The sequence below is a fragment of the Balaenoptera acutorostrata genome, chromosome 13 (assembly GCF_949987535.1).
Source record: "Balaenoptera acutorostrata chromosome 13, mBalAcu1.1, whole genome shotgun sequence".
Taxonomy (NCBI): domain Eukaryota; kingdom Metazoa; phylum Chordata; class Mammalia; order Artiodactyla; family Balaenopteridae; genus Balaenoptera; species Balaenoptera acutorostrata.
Genome location: NC_080076.1, coordinates 21,652,948 through 21,672,974, shown reverse-complemented (window position 1 = coordinate 21,672,974; position 20,027 = coordinate 21,652,948). Strand labels below are relative to the sequence as shown.

Below are 20,027 nucleotides of genomic sequence, written 5' to 3'. Positions count from 1 at the left end.
CTTTTTTTTAGAATAAAGTTGTACTTAGAAGCAGCTAGGCACACACACACACGCACACACACACAGGCACACATTGAGATTAAACTATATGTCCCTGACAAACAGAACATGAAACACACAATTCATCTCATCCAAAGCCCTTGTTTTATAGAAGAGGTAACTGAAGTCTGAAGAATGACATTTCTAAGATGTACCATTAGTTAACGGTATAGATTCCAACTAGATCACAGACGTTCTGATTCCTAGTTATGTGCTCCTTGTACTATACAATGTTGTCATCTTTAGCTCACTTTATTGTGAGTGACTCTGGCCGTTGTATTAATCTGTAAAAGAGCATTGATATAAACAATTTTAACATTTATAAAAATAATAACAGCAATAGCAACTTTGACAACAGCTCCTATGCTGGAAACAGTATGGAGGTTCCTCCAAAAGTTAAAAATAGAACTGCCAATGAACCACCAATCCCACTTCTGGGTACATATCCAAAGGAATTGAAATCAAGATCTCAAAGAGATTGCTGCACTCCCATATTCATTGCAACATTATTCGCGATAGCCAAGGTAGAGAAACAACCCAAATTTCCATCAACAGACAAATGGATGAAGAAACTGTGGTATATACATACAATGGAATATTATTCAGCTTTAAAAGAGAAAACAAAATCCTGACATTTGCAGCAACATGGGTGGACTGGGAGATATTATGCTAAGTGAAATGTCAGTCCCAGAAGGGCAGATACATGATTCCACATATATGAGGTATCTAAAATAGTCAAACTTTTGGAAACCAAGAATAGAATGGTGGTTACCAGGGGAGAGGGGGAGGGAGAAATGAGGAGTTGTTCAACGGGTATAAAATGACAGTTATACAAGATGAATAAGTTCTAGAGATCTGCTGTACAACAAGTACCTATAATTAACAGTATTGTATCGTGCACCTAAAAACTTGTTTAGAAGTCATCTCATGCCAAGAATTCTTACCATTAAAAAAAATTAATAATAGCAAGAGGACAAAAGAGTCTTTTGAAGGTGACAGGTTTATTACCTTGATTGTGGTGATGGTATCATAATGTATACATATGTCCAAACTCATTAAAATATATACATTAAATATGTGCAATTTTTGGTATATTAAGTATACCTTGATATAGCTGAAAAAAATATCCATGATAAGAAAATAAAACTTTATCTATTTTAAAATTTAATCTTTATAATAATTTTTTATTCATATACACATTTTATTGTTGAGAAATATTAGACAAAGAAAGAGGGCTAGTAAGTTTTTCAAGGTCATGCAGCTAATAAGTGGTGCAGCAAAAACTTAAGTCTAATTCTGCCTGAATTGAAAACCTATACTCTTAACTCTTAAACTGTAGGTAATATGATGTTGACCATAAGCAATGACTATGTGGTTGTGTGAGTACGTAAAGGGATAGTGAAATAATGCAGGGATGGAAAGAGATATCTATTGAATAATAAAAATTGAGAATTAACTTTGCAACTAGAGGAACTGAGTAACTTTAGAAGAGATCAAGTCAAAACTTTCCTACCAATTTATTTTTGAAATACTGTTTAATATTTCCATTAGCCCAACTCAGGAAACACATCTCAGATAACAACTTTGAGAAATACATACACAAAACAGCTTTTGATTACACGCTGATTTCCTTCTATCCCATCTCCAATGAATGAATGAATGAATGCATCCATCCATCCATCCATCCGTCCATCAATGGAGTGTTTCAAGTGAGAAAATAATCTACAAATGTTAGTTATCTTTATGTCTATTAAATGCCTGATTTTATAAATTATTATTATTATTATTATTTTAAACAACAGCTCCTGTTTATTTATTTATTTTTATTTATTTATTTTATTTATGGCTGTGTTGAGTCTTCATTTCTGTGCGAGGGTTTTCTCTAGTTGCGGCAAGTGGGGGCCACTCTTCATCGCGGTGCACGGGCCTCTCACTATCGCGGCCTCTCTTGTTGTGGAGCACAGGCTCCAGACGCGCAGGCTCAGCAATTGTGGCTCACGGGCCTAGTCACTCTGCGGCATGTGGGATCTTCCCAGACCAGGGCTCGAACCCGTGTCCCCTGCATTGGCAGGCAGATTCTCAATCACTGCACTACCAGGGAAGCCCTATAAATTATTTTTGAAAGCAGTTTGTCATTTGATTCTCAAAAGAATACTCTAAGGTAGAAATTCAGCTACTATTACCTAATAACTGTATATGAGAAACTGAGATTAAAAGAGCTCTCAGAACATCTAAAACTTGTCTGGCCAACTACCCCTCACAGCAAAAAAGCAGGAATATTTGAAACCCAGAATTCAGGGTAATGTACTGACTGACTCTGAAAAGCCAAAATTTCTGGTTTTGCTTATCACTGCATCCTTCACTTATCTAGACTAGAAGAGGGTCACAGGTTTAATTTTGTTGCTAAAGGTCTGGTACAGAAGGCACTGAATTTAGAATCAGAAGGCTTGGGTAAAGATATCTTGAAAGTGGAATTTAATTTTTTTTTAATCCCACTGCGTAAAACTCAGATTTATCTGTAGGTAATACTATAGTAAAGCAGATTCAATGCAATCTAAAGAAGAACTTTTATTAACAAGCAAAACTGTTGGAGTGGATTCCATCCCTTGGTGAATTTCTTATTCCAAAAGTATCCCTGCTTTATTTACAGGACCACTTAGTTGGATGTACAGCATTAGATGGGCCGTTTGACTAGACATTATGATCTCTTTTAATATTGGGATGTTATATATATCTTTAAATGTCTTCTTACACTCAATCTAGAATTTCAGGGTGTTATTAGTGAGATTCCACAGCAACATTCTAGAATAAAATACAAAAATTTTAAAATTTAGGCTAAAATATAATATTTCAAGAAAAGTTAACAGGATTTTCAGGTTGACCTAGGTACTACTCTATATAGAGTATTAAAGCTTCACTACTGATATCATAGAGAGAAAGATATGAAAAGCTACCCTACTGTATATGGTTAGAAGGGATATTCTGATAAGTAGCTTAGGGGGTGCCAGGTGAGGCCTCATAGGGGAAACACGTAATGGACGGTCTTTTAACTGCCTTCTAATTGTTACTTCAAGTTATTATTCAAGCTATTAGTAGGCTTTTGTTTTATTCAAAACTGAATTAATGATACTGACAGAGCCTAAACTCAAAATATGTAAATTGAAATTTGGCAAAATTATAAGAAGAAATTTGCATATCTACTTTATAGTGAGATATTTTAATTAACTTATGTTAAAAATTGATAGATTCTGCATGAGAAACACCACTCGATTCAAAGTCGAATGAATGGGACAGAATATAGGGCATTCAGAAAGATTTCCATTTATAGTCAAAATATTGCATGTAAGAGAATGGTATGTCAGTCAAGGTTTGACCAGAGAAACAGAATTAGTGGAGATGGGCTTCCCTGGTGGCGCAGTGGTTGAGAGTCTGCCTGCCAATGCAGGGCACACGGGTTTGAGCCCTGGTCTGGGAAGATCCCACAGCCGCGGAGCAACTAGGCCCGTGAGCCACAATTACTGAGCCTGCGCGTCTGGAGCCCATGCCCCGCAACAAGAGAGGCCGCGATAGTGAAAGGCCCGCGCACCGCGACGAAGAGTGGCCCCCACTTGCCGCAACTAGAGAGAGCCCTCGCACGAAACGAAGACCCAACACAGCCAAAAATAAAAAATAAATTAAAAAAAAAATCCTTCCCTCTACTTTAAAAAAAAAAAAAAAATCAGTGGAGATATATACTAAGAGATTTATTGCAAGCAGTTGACTTAATTGACCATGATGGCTGGCTGGGCAATTCCGAAATCCACAGGGCAGGCCATCAGGAAAGATAGCTGGAACTCCCGAGCTGAGGCTGCGGTCTGCAGGTGAAATTTCTTCTTCAGGGAAGCCTCAGTCCCTTCACCTGACTGAATCCGTCCCACCTAGATTATCTAGGGTAATATCCCTTATGTAAAAGCAACTGAATATGGACTTTAGTCATATCTACAAAATACCTTCCCAGCAACACTGAGTGTTTGATTGAATAACTGGGGACTTTACCTTAGCTAAGTTGACACATAAAACTGACCATCACAGAAAGTATTTCAAATCAGTCACTGGAGGTGGTACTGACATAATTGTCCGTCCATTTCAAAGAAAAATGAAGTTAAATTCCCCCTTACTGTAAAAGAGTATATTCTTGATGGACTTAAACTATTTGAGGTGAGACCACTATGAAAGTCATGAGCTGCAATGATTGCAATAATTAGGTAAACATTTCTTCCTAGAGTTCTCTCCCTGTGAGATTTTGGTTTTTGGTTTTTGGGTTTTTTTAAAGATTTAATTTTATTTATTTTTGGCTGTGTTGGGTCTTCATTGCTGCATGCGGGCTTTCTCTAGCTGCGGTGAGCAGGGGCTGCTCTTCGTTGCATTGTGCAGGCTTCTTCTTGAGGTGGCTTCTCTAGTTGCAGAGCATGGGCTCTAGGTGCACAGGCTTCAGTAGTTGTGGCATGTGGGCTCAGTAGTTGTCGCTCGCGGGCTCTAGAGCACAGGCTCAGTAGTTGTGGCGCACAGGCTTAGCTGCTCCGCGGCATGTGGAATCTTCCCGGACCAGGGCTCAAACCTGTGTCCATTGTATTGGCAGGTGGATTCTTAACCACTGCGCCACCAGGGAAGTCCCTCCCTGTGAGTTTTTAATTTCCCGGAAAAGCCTCTGTAATCCCTCTGCCTCAGGAATCAACAACAGCACCTGTGAAGGGTGAAAAATGTTAACAAGTATCAGATCAATGCCATGTTAACTAAGGGACAAGTCAAAGTGAGCACAAGCCTACTTAAGACACCACAAAGGCTTTATGTTCAAAAGTATCCGTTCACCACCTTGCTGATGGTGTTGGATATTGTATTGTAGTCTAATATTTCCTTTGTGCTAAGACTTGCTTTAGTGGATCTTTCAACAGTTGTTCTGTGTTTGTGCCTTCCCTGTGTCAGGCATTGTAGTGGCTCTATGGATATACAATTAAAACACTGATGATAACAAGACAACAGCACCGAAACTATTCTCAGTCCATGCCTTCCAGTCTATTTTATAAAATTAGAAGCCTCTTAAGAGGACAGCATTTTGTGTGGGTGTGTTTATCAAACTGTCTTCTCTAACAGTGCTAGTGTTTCGCCAAAAGCCTACTTTCGGTTTTAAGGTTCGTTGGATTCCCTGGCAAAATAACCACTCGTCTCACACAAATAAACAGCTTCAATCAAATCTTTAATAGAAGGTGATTTAACTTAATTTCAATATACAATCATTAGAAGCAATTATATCAATTTCAATATACAATTATTGGAAGGAAAGGAATAAGAATATTAACAAAGTATATAATAGAGCATACATCACCGAATTGGGCCAACACCTACTTCCAGATCCAAGCAGCAGCAGCTGGGAAGTCCTGAGTAACAGCAATCTGGAGCCCCAATTGGGGAAGGGTCCCAGGCAGTGCGGTCACCCCATGGGTGAGACTTCAAGTTGCAGTTCTGGGGGTTCCTGCTTATAATCCCAGGCTGCAAACTCATATCATCAGTATGCATGCAAAAATGCAGCTCTGGATTCACTTTAACAATGCTGTTGTTTTCACCATGGGGGGGTCACAGGATTTTTCAGACCCTAGGGGACTGGCCAGGTCCCCAGGTCTCAAGAAATTCCAAGACCCACTCCCTCTCTTATCGTTAACACCATTTGATTTGCTAGCAGCAATTGTTAGGTGAGCAACCAGGCACGCAGTCCAGGTAGGGTCACAGGTTGGTCAGAGGCCAACTTCTGCCTCTGAAGCCTGAACAAGACTATTTTACTAGCTTCCCCAACAACTAGTTATTGAAGACAACTGCCCTTCGACATTAACAAGTCCATTCTAACCATCATGTAAAACACCATCTCCTATTAATAGTAAGTTAGAATTCTTCTCAGTACCAAGATTTACTCATCTTCCTATGCAAAAATATACGAGTACATAAGTTTGTACTTGATAGAAGCATCATTTCTCTAATAGTTTTTTTTTTTTTTTAAAGTTTTATTTATTTATTTATTTATGGCTGTGTTGGGTCTTCGTTTCTGTGCGAGGGCTTTCTCTAGTTGTGGCAAGTGGGGGCCACTCTTCATCGCGGTGCGCGGGCCCTTCACTATTGGCCTCTCTTGTTGTGGAGCACAGGCTCCAGACGCGCAGGCTCAGCAATTGTGGCTCACGGGCCTAGTCGCTCCGCGGCACGTGGGATCTTCCCAGACCAGGGCTCGAACCCGTGTTCCCCGCATTGGCAGGCAGATTCTCAACCACTGCGCCACCAGGGAAGCCCCATCTAATAGTTTTATTTATGACTTTTCCTTGGCTCCAAATGTTCATAGCATTTCAAATTAATGGAAAAAACAGAGAGGTGGTATTTTATTTTTTATCAGTGTTGTTCAACTCATTGAGGTTTAAGAACTTGTCAGTTTAAACTGAGTCCTCAGTGTCTCAAAAAAGTCATATGGTCTTTTGACAAGCATCATGTGTTTTACAATAATTTGTCATGTTAATGAGCAACATTGAGATTCAGTTAAAAGGAAAATTGTTTACATTAAAAATTTACACGTATCACACTCATGATATACAGGGCCTCTCTTGTCTACCTATACTCTCTGTGTACTGGAAAATGAGCTCTAAGGTCATCACTGTGTCCTATAATGTATGTCCAAATTATCATAGAGATAGACTTTCTTCATGCTCTAGTATGGAAGCTAATGCAAAACGAAGTATGTCTTGTGATGTTTTCGAGAGACAAAGACCTAGTTTTTCTGCTGAAGTACAGTGGCTTTGGAGTTTTCTTTCTTGGCCCAAAGGGAACATAATCACTGACCTTGAATGAATGATGGAGCATAAATTTTTAGATTGACTCTTCTTGATTTATAGGCAGGCCTCTTCTGAACTGTGAGGAAAAATGATCCTTGCTATTTTTGATTATCTCTTCATTGTTCATATTTTATATTCTGCCTCTGCCCTGAGGCTATTTTCAGGGTTACATTTTTGTAAACTGGAAAAAATAAATGGGGATATATGAAAAGTAATTTGATTTCTTGCTGTAATCTTCCAACCCTTTTGGCTAAAATAATAATTACCACAACAATCACAAACAATGTAAAGCGTGTCTACTGTTGTTAACATTTTGCTAAAACTTTTAAAACTCACCAGAAATACTTGTTTTCAGTAAGTTTTTTCTTTTTTTTTTCTTCTGGGGAAAATTCTTTCACAGGACTGGAGAAAGGAAGTCAGTACAGTTTTCAAGTGTCAGCCATGACAGTCAATGGCACTGGACCACCTTCCAACTGGTACACAGCAGAGACTCCGGAGAACGATCTAGATGGTAAGACCTTTCCGCAATCACTGTCACTCTGATTTCTGTCTTCTTCGTTACTTCAGCTTCAAAGGATACCTTAAAAAAATTGATAAACTTCAACATTGGGGATATTTATTCTTCTTACATTTTTAGATGCAAAACAAAACCAAAACAAAGCAAAAATGCTGAATGAATACAGAGTCTTCAGCAATGCCATATAAATATAAATCAATTATAGTCTTCATAACAAATTACTTTTGTTCAAAATAATTTGAAATGATCTTTTTTCTATTTATTTTACTTTGAATAATTGACCTTAACTATTTTCTTCACAGGAATGGCTGCAATTTCTGATAATAATCATAAAACATAATTACTTTACATAGCTTCTCTGGCTCTTTTATGGTGCTTCTGCAAAACAGCAATATGTATTTTTGACATGCTTATGATATGGTCATTAATATGTGACTTTTTTTGTATAAAGGACAATCTGCCTTATTTACTTAATTGATAGTTGTCTGAAATACTTGTGGATGAGATATTGAGATTCATATAAAAGTCATATGTCACTACATTAAATATAACAAAATCTTCAAAATTATCAGTTGAGAAATAAAAAGCATCATGGCTAAATACAAAAATACAATTCAAGAGAAAGGGTTAATGGAAGCAACCAAAAAAAGTGAATAATAAAAATAAACAGAAATATAAATAATATAAATAACAAAGCAAAAATATACCCTAGAGAATTAGAGTTACAAATGAGCAAAGTAGAAATTAATAAAAATGAAAGATGCTTGAAGAAAGGTAAGTTATGATCAGTAAACTTAAAGCTAGGTGATTCAAACTGCGGCCAAGAAAAAAGTAACTGAAAGAATAAAAACATGTGTATTGAAAATGTGATGACTCAAGATGGCTGCCTATATAACTGGCAATGGAATTCACTTACTATCTTCACTGATAGACCTGAAAATATTCAAGTTACTGGAAGGTGAAAATTCTGTATCTCTTTATTTTCCTCTCCTTTTTCTCTCTCCCTCTCTTCTCTCCATCACCACTCCTCAAATCTGTCCTCCCTTTCTCTTCCTTAAACTCCTTTTAATTTTCTTCCTCCTTGATCTTTCCCTTCTTCCCTTTCTAAAGAACTCACTACCATACATGATTTTAATATAGTCACAGATTTGGGTTTACAACATGATTATGGTGGCAGTAAAACAATCAATATACACTGTTTCCACAGTAATGATCATCACTGCCATGTGATAGCACATTAATTCAAAGAAAATTTATAGAAAATTTGCTAAACATCAGGCATTGTGCTTAGCTCTAAGGATATAATAATAAATAGGAATGACATGATTTTTTTTTCCTTGTGGAGCTTAGAAAGACAAACATTCTAAGTGAAGTCATAGGAAATTACCATTGTTATAATACAAACCTGGTTGAATATTGGCCATATCCTATGGTTCAACATAGGCTGGATGGCTAAATAGAAAGATAGGAAGATAGATAGATAGATAGGCAAACAGACAGACGTAGAGAAGATTTACATCTAAATGAAACCTGAAGGATGAACAAAAATTAGCTATGCAAAAACATACATTAGAAATTGAGGAGGAGAAGTAGAGGGCAAGGTAAATGCATGTTTGAAGTCAAGATAGATCATGGTGCTGCTAGGGACCCGAAATAAAGACCATCAAGGCTGAAACACAGAGATGGCATGCAGTTACTTTTGCAAGACAGGCATGTTCTAAATCTGGCAAGACCAAATTAAGGATTTTGAACTTTGTCCTAAGAATCTCATTAAAGCCATAACCTGCTTTATCCTAAGCAAGTCATGAAATATTTTTTTAAAATACTGACAATTGTGTTTGCATTTTGAAGAGACTAGTCTGGCTAAAGCAGAAAAAATGTTTTAGAAGTAGGCAGACATGGGGCAACTCAGTTAGGACAACCCTAAAGTAAACCCTAAAGTAAAGTAACTTGGGGCTTAGAAAATGTTACTTAACTTGTCTTAGATAAGGTAAATCGAGAAGTGGAGCTACACAAATTCACTCTTTGCAAAACATACACCCTTCATTAATAGGTTAGGGAACTTGAATTCATGTAGTCTTTATTCAACATGTAATTTTTCTAGAAAAATTTTATATACCAGGCATTATTTTAGGTACCAGGGGCAAAGCAATAAACAAAGTCCCTACTCTCAAAGAGAATAAATTTTATTGAGGTAGAGATAGATAGTGATAAATTATCTGAAGAAAATAAAGTGTGGTAGAAGGAATAACAAATGATTAGGGAGTACTCTTTTATATAGGGGGTTGAGAAGATTTCTCAGATTAGGCAAAATATGAGCACAGACTTTGAGAAAGTGAGGGAGACAGCCATGCAAATACGTCAGACAAGAGCCCTTGGTTCAGAAGGAATAGCAAGAAGAGACATCCAGAGATTGAAGCCCAGTTGGTGGTTGAAATATGACAAGGAGGCCAGGATAGCTGGGCCTAAAGTCATGAGGACATGATCTGTCTTATTTAAACAATAAAAGGATGGTTAGGATATGCTGTAGGAATACTTCATTTTTCTATTTTACTTGAGAAATAACTTCTAAAGTTTATATACTTGTGTTTTATACTCTCAACTATCCATGTGGAGTATATATTGTTATCCTTACTTTTAAAGAACAGTAACTTAAGCTAAGAAAATTAAACCAACTTGATTCAGTCACTCAGCTGGTAACTGTGGAGCTGACACTTAAGACCGGGTTGGGTGAGTCAATGCCCAATACAGGTTATCAAAGCAAAGTCCCCACGAATCCTCTAGAACTGACCCAATGACAGTAAAAACACAGTGATTCAAGGCAAAATATTCTAAGAAATGAGATCATATCATTTACCCAAACTTAAGGGACTATATCTCTTGCCGGAAGGAGTGAAAATAAATGGAGTGGAGGTGCTGAAGGTCCTATAAAATATCCAGGATGAATGGGATGCTCCACTTGACTTACATGTTCTTTCTCCTCACTCTGAATGACTCACATTGTAAGTAGAACCAAAATGTAAAATCACAGCTCCTGGGATGGCACAAAACTTCCACTTAACTGCATTCTTTTCATATCTATGTGATCTAAGTAGAATCCATTTCATACTTCTATTCTAATCAAGAACCTCTATGCCGAGCTCATGAATAGTGTCTTAATAAATGCTGTTTCACTGGATGTTTGAACTATACCATGTTTTTAGCTTAATAATATCTCTCTTCTGCATGAAGCATCCCTCCTGACTTTTTTCCTTATTTGAGTATTGATTAAGCAGTTATGATGTGCCAAGTTAACAGGGAGTAGAAATGTGAAAAACGAACAGCTCTCTTGAGGCACTAACAGATAATGGCTGCACTGATTGAATAGGCATCATGAAAACAAATAGTACTTAAACTAGAAACTTCAGGGAAAGGGGACTTATGGCTAGGATTACAGGGAAGGGTGTGTAGGACAGCATAGTAGACATTCTTCAAAGTGAATACCTTAAGAAAAATCATTTCTACCACTATTTGTCCAGAATTCATCCTTCCTCATCTAAATGGTACTCCTTTAGCAGCTGGTTAACACATTTCAAATACTGCCTCTTCTCTCATTCTTCCACTTCTTCATTTGGATTATAATTGTTTACACAGTTCTTGTTCTTGATCATAAGATGCACATTAGCAATCTGGCAAAAAGTAAATGAAAAATTAATAGAAGAAACCTAGTACAGATCATACTTCTTGCATATAATGGTGTTATAGTTTATGATTTAAGATAGTATACCTTTAAAACATAATGGAAACTAATAACCATTTCAGGGTATTTAATTATAGGAGTGTGGGACAGATGTGTTTCACTTGCTTTGTAAAACACTGATTTTACTCACTGTACTAAATTAATAGGACCAGACATATTTGATCCTAAGACTTTCTCAATTTCTAGACCCATGATCTCTTTTCACTGAGCAACTCCCTGAAACTGATTTCAATTCCTCTTCCTTCCTCCTGTTTTTTTTTTTTCTTTTGACTACATCATTCAAATAGTAGAAAGTATAACCCTTGATACGAATTAATATTCGGATGAAAGGACAGGCTCAGAAGTGGTCACTAGTAGTGCCAAGAGAATACTCAGCCTAATGGCCTGCTCTTTTTCTATATGGAAATATAGAAATAATATAGAATATAGAATCTATATAGAATCTATAGAATAAATATATACATATATTTAAGCTATGGAAGCTTTCTTTAAATATTCATCTCATTTTAACTTATTCAAGTAAATGTTTAAATTATAAAATGAGATTTAGATGACTTCTACCAGAGCTTTCATGGCTAAGCATTCCAAAGTCAGATTTCCATATAGAATGGCTTTGCTTTCCTTTAAGTTTTTGGATAAGGAGGAAGCAATCCTTTTGAAAACCACTTGAAATGGGAGGCATTCTTTGCTGTAGCCAGAGAAATCTACATTGGAAGGGAACCCCAGTGTTGGCCCTTCTAGGTGCATCGTGTTGCATAAATTTCTCCCTTTGCCTTTAAGTCACCTTGTGAACTCAGAAGGTGTGATCTACTCATTAGGGTGGTAACTTTGAGCCTTGCAAGTCAGCTAAACAGAAGCAGCGGTTTGTACAGATAGCTGAAAGCAACGAAAACAATTCCCTCTCCTTCTGTGACTTCTGTAGTTTCTCTTGTCTTCTCTGTTTGACTTAAGCAGTGTGAAGCTCTACAGTAACTTGGAGAAATACTCCAATTCCTTATGGATTACCCTTTTAATTAGGATGTTTTGTTAAAGTAATTATAGAGGCAAACCTCACTGTTTGTTCAGGGTTCCCTGAAAGCATGTTTGCTATTACTAACAGCTGGGAAGTTTTAAAATATTTATTTTGTGCCTCAAAATTTCAGCTTAAAAAACCAAAATCATTAGAATTCCCCAAAGTTCTTATGTAAGTGTCTTGCATAAGGATATGAAGGAATTTATGATGAAGTTCAGCAAGGCATCCTCCAGGAAATTGAGGTTGGACATCCATTTGTGCTGCTTTAAAAAAAAAAATCAAAGTGAACGGGTAGAAATTGTTATACAAATCAATAACGATATAATTTAAAATTAAACCTCTACCCTAAAATGGAGGAGCTTGGCTAGCAAAAATCAGCAATGCAGAGACTCCTGAAAATACGAGAGTGATGTAAGCAAAAACTGTGAATCTAAGAACAGGTTCTAATTTCCTGACCCCCGGAAATAGATAATTAGCCCTATTAGCCTGTTCGATAATGGTAAAGTGGAATTACTGCAAATTCATTTCATTTGAGAAGTGAACCACAAAAAAACTTCTGCCTTTTGGAATCTGCATGATATGTGATACTCGCTGGGCATATGGCTTTGAGAAGGAACACATTAAAGTTTATTTTAAGAATAATGGTAAAATCTAAGATGATGACTCCACTCAGAAAGAAGAAACATTGCATATTAAAAATGTCATATTGATTAAAAAAATAGACTCTGACAAGTGGGAAATCTCTAGGCAGAAGAAGGAGAAATGAGAAAAATAAGTTTTTGACTAATTGAAAGAAATTGAAGAGTAGAAAAAGAAAGGAAGAAGGAGAGAAGGAAGGAAGGAAGGAAGGAGAAAAGAATACATGGAAGAGTTGTGGTAGGCTGAATAATGGCCCCCCAAAATGTCCACGTCCTAATCCCTGGGATCTGTGAGTGAGAGACTATGCAGATGTGATTAAATTAAGGTTTGTGAGATAGGCGATTATCCTGGATTATCTAGGTGGATCCAGTGTATTCAAAAGTGTTCTTAGAAGAGGGAGGTAGGAAGCTCAGAATGACAGGAGGTGTGACAGCAGAAGCAGGTTGGAGTGACGTGGGGCATTAGCCAAGGAAGTTGGAAAAAAACAAGAAAACACATGGTCCCTTAGAGCTTCAAGAAAGAGTTAGGCACTGCTGATACCTTGATTTTAGCTCACTGAAACATATATTGGAGTTCTGACCTCCAGAAATGTAACATAATAAATTTATGCTGTTTTAAGCCACTAAGCTTGTGGTAATTTAATACACCAAGTATAGTAGCAATAGGAAACTAATACAACTGCCAGAAGAAAAAAAAATTTTTGGTTGTGTCATTTCAATCATTGACAAAGATTAAGTATAATTGTACCAAAAAAAATTTGTATAAAATAAGATAAACCAGTTTGTGTTTTCTTTTGGTTTCATATTAACATCATTTGAGGCCAAAAGGTATGAGAAAAATGAGCAGTAAACTTGAAATAGAAAGTAGGACAAGAAAAGGGAAAAATAATATTACGGAAATGAGAGGCTCAAAAATCTGGAACTCCACAGAGTCTGAACATTTAGCAAAAGTTTTATTTGAGCAAGAATCAGAGATAAACAGCATGTTCTACGATGACAGACTTACCTAATAGATATCTAAAAACATAAGCTAAAGCCCTAAATTGTCTATGATTTGATGGAAGATAAACACCCTGTCAAATTGTATATCCAGTCAAGATTTGCTTTTGTAAAAACATTTAAAAATATGTATTTTCTAAATCTCTAGAGAAATAAAAATAAATAAAACTTTACATATCAAAATAAAGAAAAGTAATTAGAAAGGAAAAAATCAAAAATACTTCTAGATGAGAGAAATTCTAAAATTGAACAAAAATGAATTTACCTCTTTTTTTAAAAGAAAGACTTTTAGATTTGTTAAAAACAAAGTTAAATTGTATACTTTTAAGACAAAGGAAAAATATTAAACATGAAAATTGGGCAAAGAATTATCAGGCTAACAAATTGACAGGATTCCAGGGAGGTGATAAAAATACATGCATACATATATTCATAAATACATATGTGAAATTGGTGAATAATTTTATATTGATAACTACCAATATTCAAGTCATGAAACTTCAAATCTGAAATGTTCAACACTTAACAATCAAAGTATGTAAACAAGATATTTTCCAAAAAATTCAAAAAGCCAATCCAGATTTGAGAAATTATTTAAATACTTAGAACAGAATAAAAACTTTGAACATGAAAAGTATATAGTCACTGAAATGAAATGTCACTGAATGTGTTAAATAATACTTTAAACATAACTGAAGACAAAATTAACACACAGTGATAGAAAAAAAAAAGAAAATTTTAAAGACATAAAACATGGAATGAGAAAATTTAGCATGCATCAGTCATAATCCCAAAAGAAAATAAAGAATGGAGGAGGAATAATTTTTGAAGAGATAAGAAGTGAGAATTTTCCAGAATTGATGAAATACATGGATTATCAGACTCAGGAATAATGCTTTAGCTTTGATACATTGATAAAGACAAAAGATACAAAAAAAAAAAAAAAGACCAAAAGAAGAGCCTGAAATGCCCCAGAGAGAGATTACTTATTCAGGAACTACAATTATATTGATGAAGTATTCCCAATAGTAACAAACCAGAAAACAATGAAATATCTGCAAGGTGCTGATAAAAAATTACCGTCATCCCCAAATTGTATATACAACTAAATAATTATTCAAGGAAAGGACATAAACACCTTTCACATAAGAAAACAGAATTTATCACCACCATCTTTTTTGTAAAGGGTGTACTTTGTAAAGAAAGATAGAAAGAAAATCACCAGAAGGATGATTAGAGAAAGTGATAAGCAAAATAATGTAATATATGTGTATATCTGAACAAATTATGACTTTATAAGACAAAAAGTATAGTATTTTGGAGAGTTTTTAAAAGTTGACAAAAATGAGGTGGTAAAGGAGAGGAGATCATGAAGATTAAACAGTTTTGAGATTTTTCTTTAATGTTGTTCTTGTGAAAAGTAAAGATATAATTAACTCTAGATTCCAAGTTATATGTGATCTCAAAATTGAAAATATTACAACTAGAAGGACATAGAGTATATAATTTCTTACTCAGTAGAGGAGAAAAAAGTAATGGTGTGGGGGGATCTTTAACCCATTCAAATAAAATCATAAAGAAGAAAACTAATAATTTGTTATGGGTAAGTAGGAAATTATAAGTGCATAATAAAATGATATAAAAGATCCTCATATAATAATAACAATAAATATAAATGGATTCAACTCACCAGTTAAAGGATAGATTATTAAATGGGATTTTTAAAACATCAAGATCTATGATATTTATAATCAACACACATAAAATACGAAGATTTGAAAAAATTGGAAGTAAAGGGATGGGGTAAAAATACTAATCATTCTAACAGAAAGGAAACATAGGTTTATCTTTGGTAACTTTCTAAAGGCCAAAAACATCTTTTGGGATAGAGGGTTACTACTCAATGATAAAAGGATTGACTTATAGAAATATGTAAATTGTTAAAGAAATATGTAATAGTTTTGAAGATATGGCTTTTATAATACATACGTTTGTACTATTTAAGCAAATCTTGACAGATCTTTATCGACAAATTTAGAAACCCACCATAACATTTGAATACTCTTTTGTTACAGAAGCAGTAAATATGTAGTATTACAGGTAGAAAATGTAGACAACAAACCAACACAAGCCACACCACCCAAAGATTATCAGATTATCACTGAACACCCTAATACATATCCTTTAATTTCTGTCTTTATACATATATACGAATACATACATTCATACATATGTACACAAAACATTTATATATTATAATGAAACACTGCATATAGTTTTTATATCCCATAAATCTCTTAATCTAACACAATCCCTTTTTCTTACTCTGACTTACTTAAAAGACTGTGCTTTTTTCCTCTACTTTCAACAATCCTAATGTTTCTTTTTGTCTAATTATTTCTTGTGGTATTATTTAACTTGTTCCTCTATTTTCTGTATTTTTGTAAACTGGAAGTTACATATAAAGACCAATGTTATATTCAGAGATTTTAACACATCTCTCTGAGAATTGTAAGAAAAGGAAGGAAGAGATAGCTTCATCCACAGAGGGCAGACAGCAGAAACAAGAAGAACTACAATCCTGCAGCCTGTGGAACAAAAACCACATTCACAGAAAGACAAGATGAAAAGGCAGAGGGCTATGTACCAGATGAAGCAACAAGATAAACCCCCATAAAAACAACTAAATGAAGCGGAGATAGGCAACCTTCCAGAAAAAGAATTCAGAATAACGATGGTGAAGATGATCCACGACCTCGGAAAAACAATGAAGGCAAAGGTCAAGAAGATGCAAGAAATGTTTAACAAAGACCTAGAAGAATTAAAGAACAAACAAACAGAGATCAACAATACAATAACTGAAATAAAAACTACACTAGAAGGAATCAATAGCAGAATAACTGAGGCAGAAGAACGGATAAGTGACCTGGAAGACAGAATGGTGGAATTCACTGCTGTGGAACAGAATAAAGAAAAAAGAATGAAAAGAAATGAAGACAGCCTAAGAGACCTCTGGGACAACATTAAATGCAACAACATTCGCATTATAGGGGTCTCAGAAGGAGAAGACAGAGAGAAAGGACCAGATAAAATATTTGAAGAGATCACAGTCAAAAACTTCCCTAACATGGGAAAGGAAGTAGCCACCCAAGTCCAGGAAGCACAGCAGGTCCCATACAGGATAAACCCAAGGAGAAACATGCCAAGACATAGTAATCAAAGTGGCAAAAATTAAAGACAAAGAAAAATTATTGAAAGCAGCAAGGGAAAAACGACAAATAACATACAAGGGAACTCCCATAAGGTTAACAGCTGATTTCTCAGCAGAAACTCTACAAGCCAGAGAGAGTGACATGATATACTTAAAGTGATGAAAGGGAGGAACCTACAGCCAAGATTACTCTACCTGGCAAGGATCTCATTCAGATTCGATGGAGAAATCAAAAGCTTTACAAACAAGCAAAAGCTAAGAGAATTCAGCACCACCAAACCAGCTCTACAACAAATGCTAAAGGAACTTCTCTAAGTGGGAAGCACATGAGAAGAAAAGGACCTACAAAAACAAACCCAAAACAATTAAGAAAATGGTCATAGGAACATACATATCGATAATTACCTTAAATGTGAATGGATTAAATGCTCCAACCAAAAGACACAGGCTTGCTGAATGGATACAAAAACAAGACCCATATATATACTGTCTACGAGAGACCCACTGCAGACCTACGGACACATACAGACTGAAAGTGAGGGGATGGAAAAAGATATTCCATGCAAACGGAAAACAAAAGAAAGCTGGAGTAGCAATATTCATATGAGATAAAATAGACTTTAAAATAAAGAATGTTACAAGAGACAAGGAAGGACACTGCATAATGATCAAGGGATCAATCTAAGAAGAACATATAACAATTATAAATATATATGCACCCAACATAGGAACACCTCAATACATAAGGCAACTGCTAACAGCTGTAAAAGAGGAAATCGACAGTAACACAATAATAGTGGGGGACTTTAACACCTCACTTACACCGATGGACAGATCATCCAAAATGAAAATAAACAAGGAAACAGAATCTTTAAATGACACAATAGACCAGATAGATTTAATTGATATTTATAGGACAATACACCCCAAAACAGCAGATTACACTTTCTTCTCAAGTGTGCACAGAACATTCTCCAGGATAGATCACATCTTGGGTCACAAAACAAGCCTCAGTAAATTTAAGAAAATTGAAATCATATCAAGCATCTTTTCTGACCACAATGCTATGAGATTAGAAATCAATTACAGGGAAAAAAGTAAAGAACACAAACACATGGAGGGTAAACAATACATTACTAAATAACCAAGAGATCACTGAATAAATCAAAGAGGAAATCAAAAAATACCTAGAGACACATGACAATGAAAACACGATGATCCAAAACCTATGGGATGCAGCAAAAGCAGTTCTAAGAGGGAAGTTTATAGCTATACAAGCCTACCTCAAGAAACAAGAAAAATCTCAAATAAACAATCTAACGTTACACCTAAAGGGACTAGAGAAAGGAGAACAAACAAAACCCAAAGTTAGCAGAAGGAAAGAAATCATAAAGATCAGAGCAGAAATAAATGAAATAGTAACAAAGAAAACAATAGCAAATATCAATAAAACTAAAAGCTGGTTCTTTGAGAAGATAAACAAAATTGATAAACCATTAGGCAGACTCATCAAGAAAAAGAGGGAGAGGACTCAAATCAATAAAACTAGAAATGAAAATGGACAAGTTACAACAGACACCACAGAAATACAAAGCATCCTAAGAGACTACTACAAACAACTCTATGCCAATAAAATGGACAACCTGGAAGAAATGGACAAATTCTTAGAAAGGTATAACCTTCCAAGACTGAACCAGGAAGAAACAGAAAATATGAACAGACCAATCACAAGTAATGAAATTGAAACTGTGATTAAAAATCTTCGAACAAACAAAAGTCCAGCACCAGATGGCTTCACAGGTGAATTCTATGAAACATTTAGAGAAGAGCTGACACCCATCCTTCTCAAACTCTTCCAAGAAATTGCAGAGGAAGGAAGACTCCCAAACTCATTCTATGAGGCCACCATCACCCTGATACCAAAACCAGACAAAGATACTACAAAAAAAGAAATTACAGACCAATATCACTGATGAATATAGATGCAAAAATCCTCAACAAAATACTAGCACACAGAATCCAACAACACATTAAAAGGATCATACACCATGATCAAGTGGGATTTATCCCAGGGATGCAAGGATTCTTCAATATATGCAAATCAATCAATGTGATACACCATATTAACAAATTGAAGAAGAAAAACCATATGATCATCTCAATAGATGCAGAAAAAGCTTTTGACAAAATTCAACACCCATTTATAATAAAAACTCTCCAGAAAGTGGGCATAGAGGGAATTTTCCTCAACATAATAAAGGCCATATATGACAAACCCACAGCAAACATCATTCTCAATGGTGAAAAACTGAAAGCATTTCCTCTAAGATCAGGAACGAGACAAGGATGTCCACTCTCACCACTGTTATTCAACATAGTTCTGGAAGTCCTAGCTACGGCAATCAGAGAAGAAAAAGAAAGAAATGGAATACAAATTGGAAAAGAAAAAGTAAAACTGTCACTGTTTGCAGATGACATGATACCATACATAGAGAATCCTAAAAATGCCACCAGAAGACTACTAGAAATAATCAATGAATTTGGTAAAGTTGCAGAATACAAAATTAATGCACAGAAATCTCTTGCATTCCTATACACTAATGATGAAAAATCTGAAAGTGAAATTAAGGAAACACTGCCATTTACCATTGCAACAAAAGAATAAAATACCTAGGAATAAACCTACCTAAGGAGACAAAAGACCTGTATGCAGAAAACTATAAAACACTGATGAATGAAATTAAAGATGATACCAACAGATGGAGAGATATACCCTGTTCTTGGATTGGAAGAATCAATATTGTGAAAATGACTCTACTACCCAAAGCAATCTACAGATTCAATGCAATCCCTATCAAATTACCAATGGCATTTTTTACGGAACTAGAACAAAAAATCTTAAAATTTGTATGGAGACACAAAAGACCCTGAATAGCCACAGCAGTCTTGAGGGAAAAAAACGGAGCTGGAGGAATCAGACTCCCTGACTTCATACTATAGTACAAAGCTACAATAATCAAGACAATA

At 35.5% G+C, this 20,027-nt stretch overlaps 1 protein-coding gene across 1 annotated transcript in view; it reads left to right on the top strand.

The window, feature by feature from the left end:
* Positions 1 to 20,027, top strand: part of DCC (DCC netrin 1 receptor) — a 1,191,297-nt gene that overhangs the window by 967,861 nt on the left and 203,409 nt on the right. Inside the window, exon 14 of the mRNA XM_057527412.1 lies at positions 7,285 to 7,395. Within this exon, the coding sequence (XP_057383395.1) occupies positions 7,285 to 7,395 (111 nt within the window). The remainder of the gene's footprint in view (positions 1 to 7,284; positions 7,396 to 20,027) is intronic.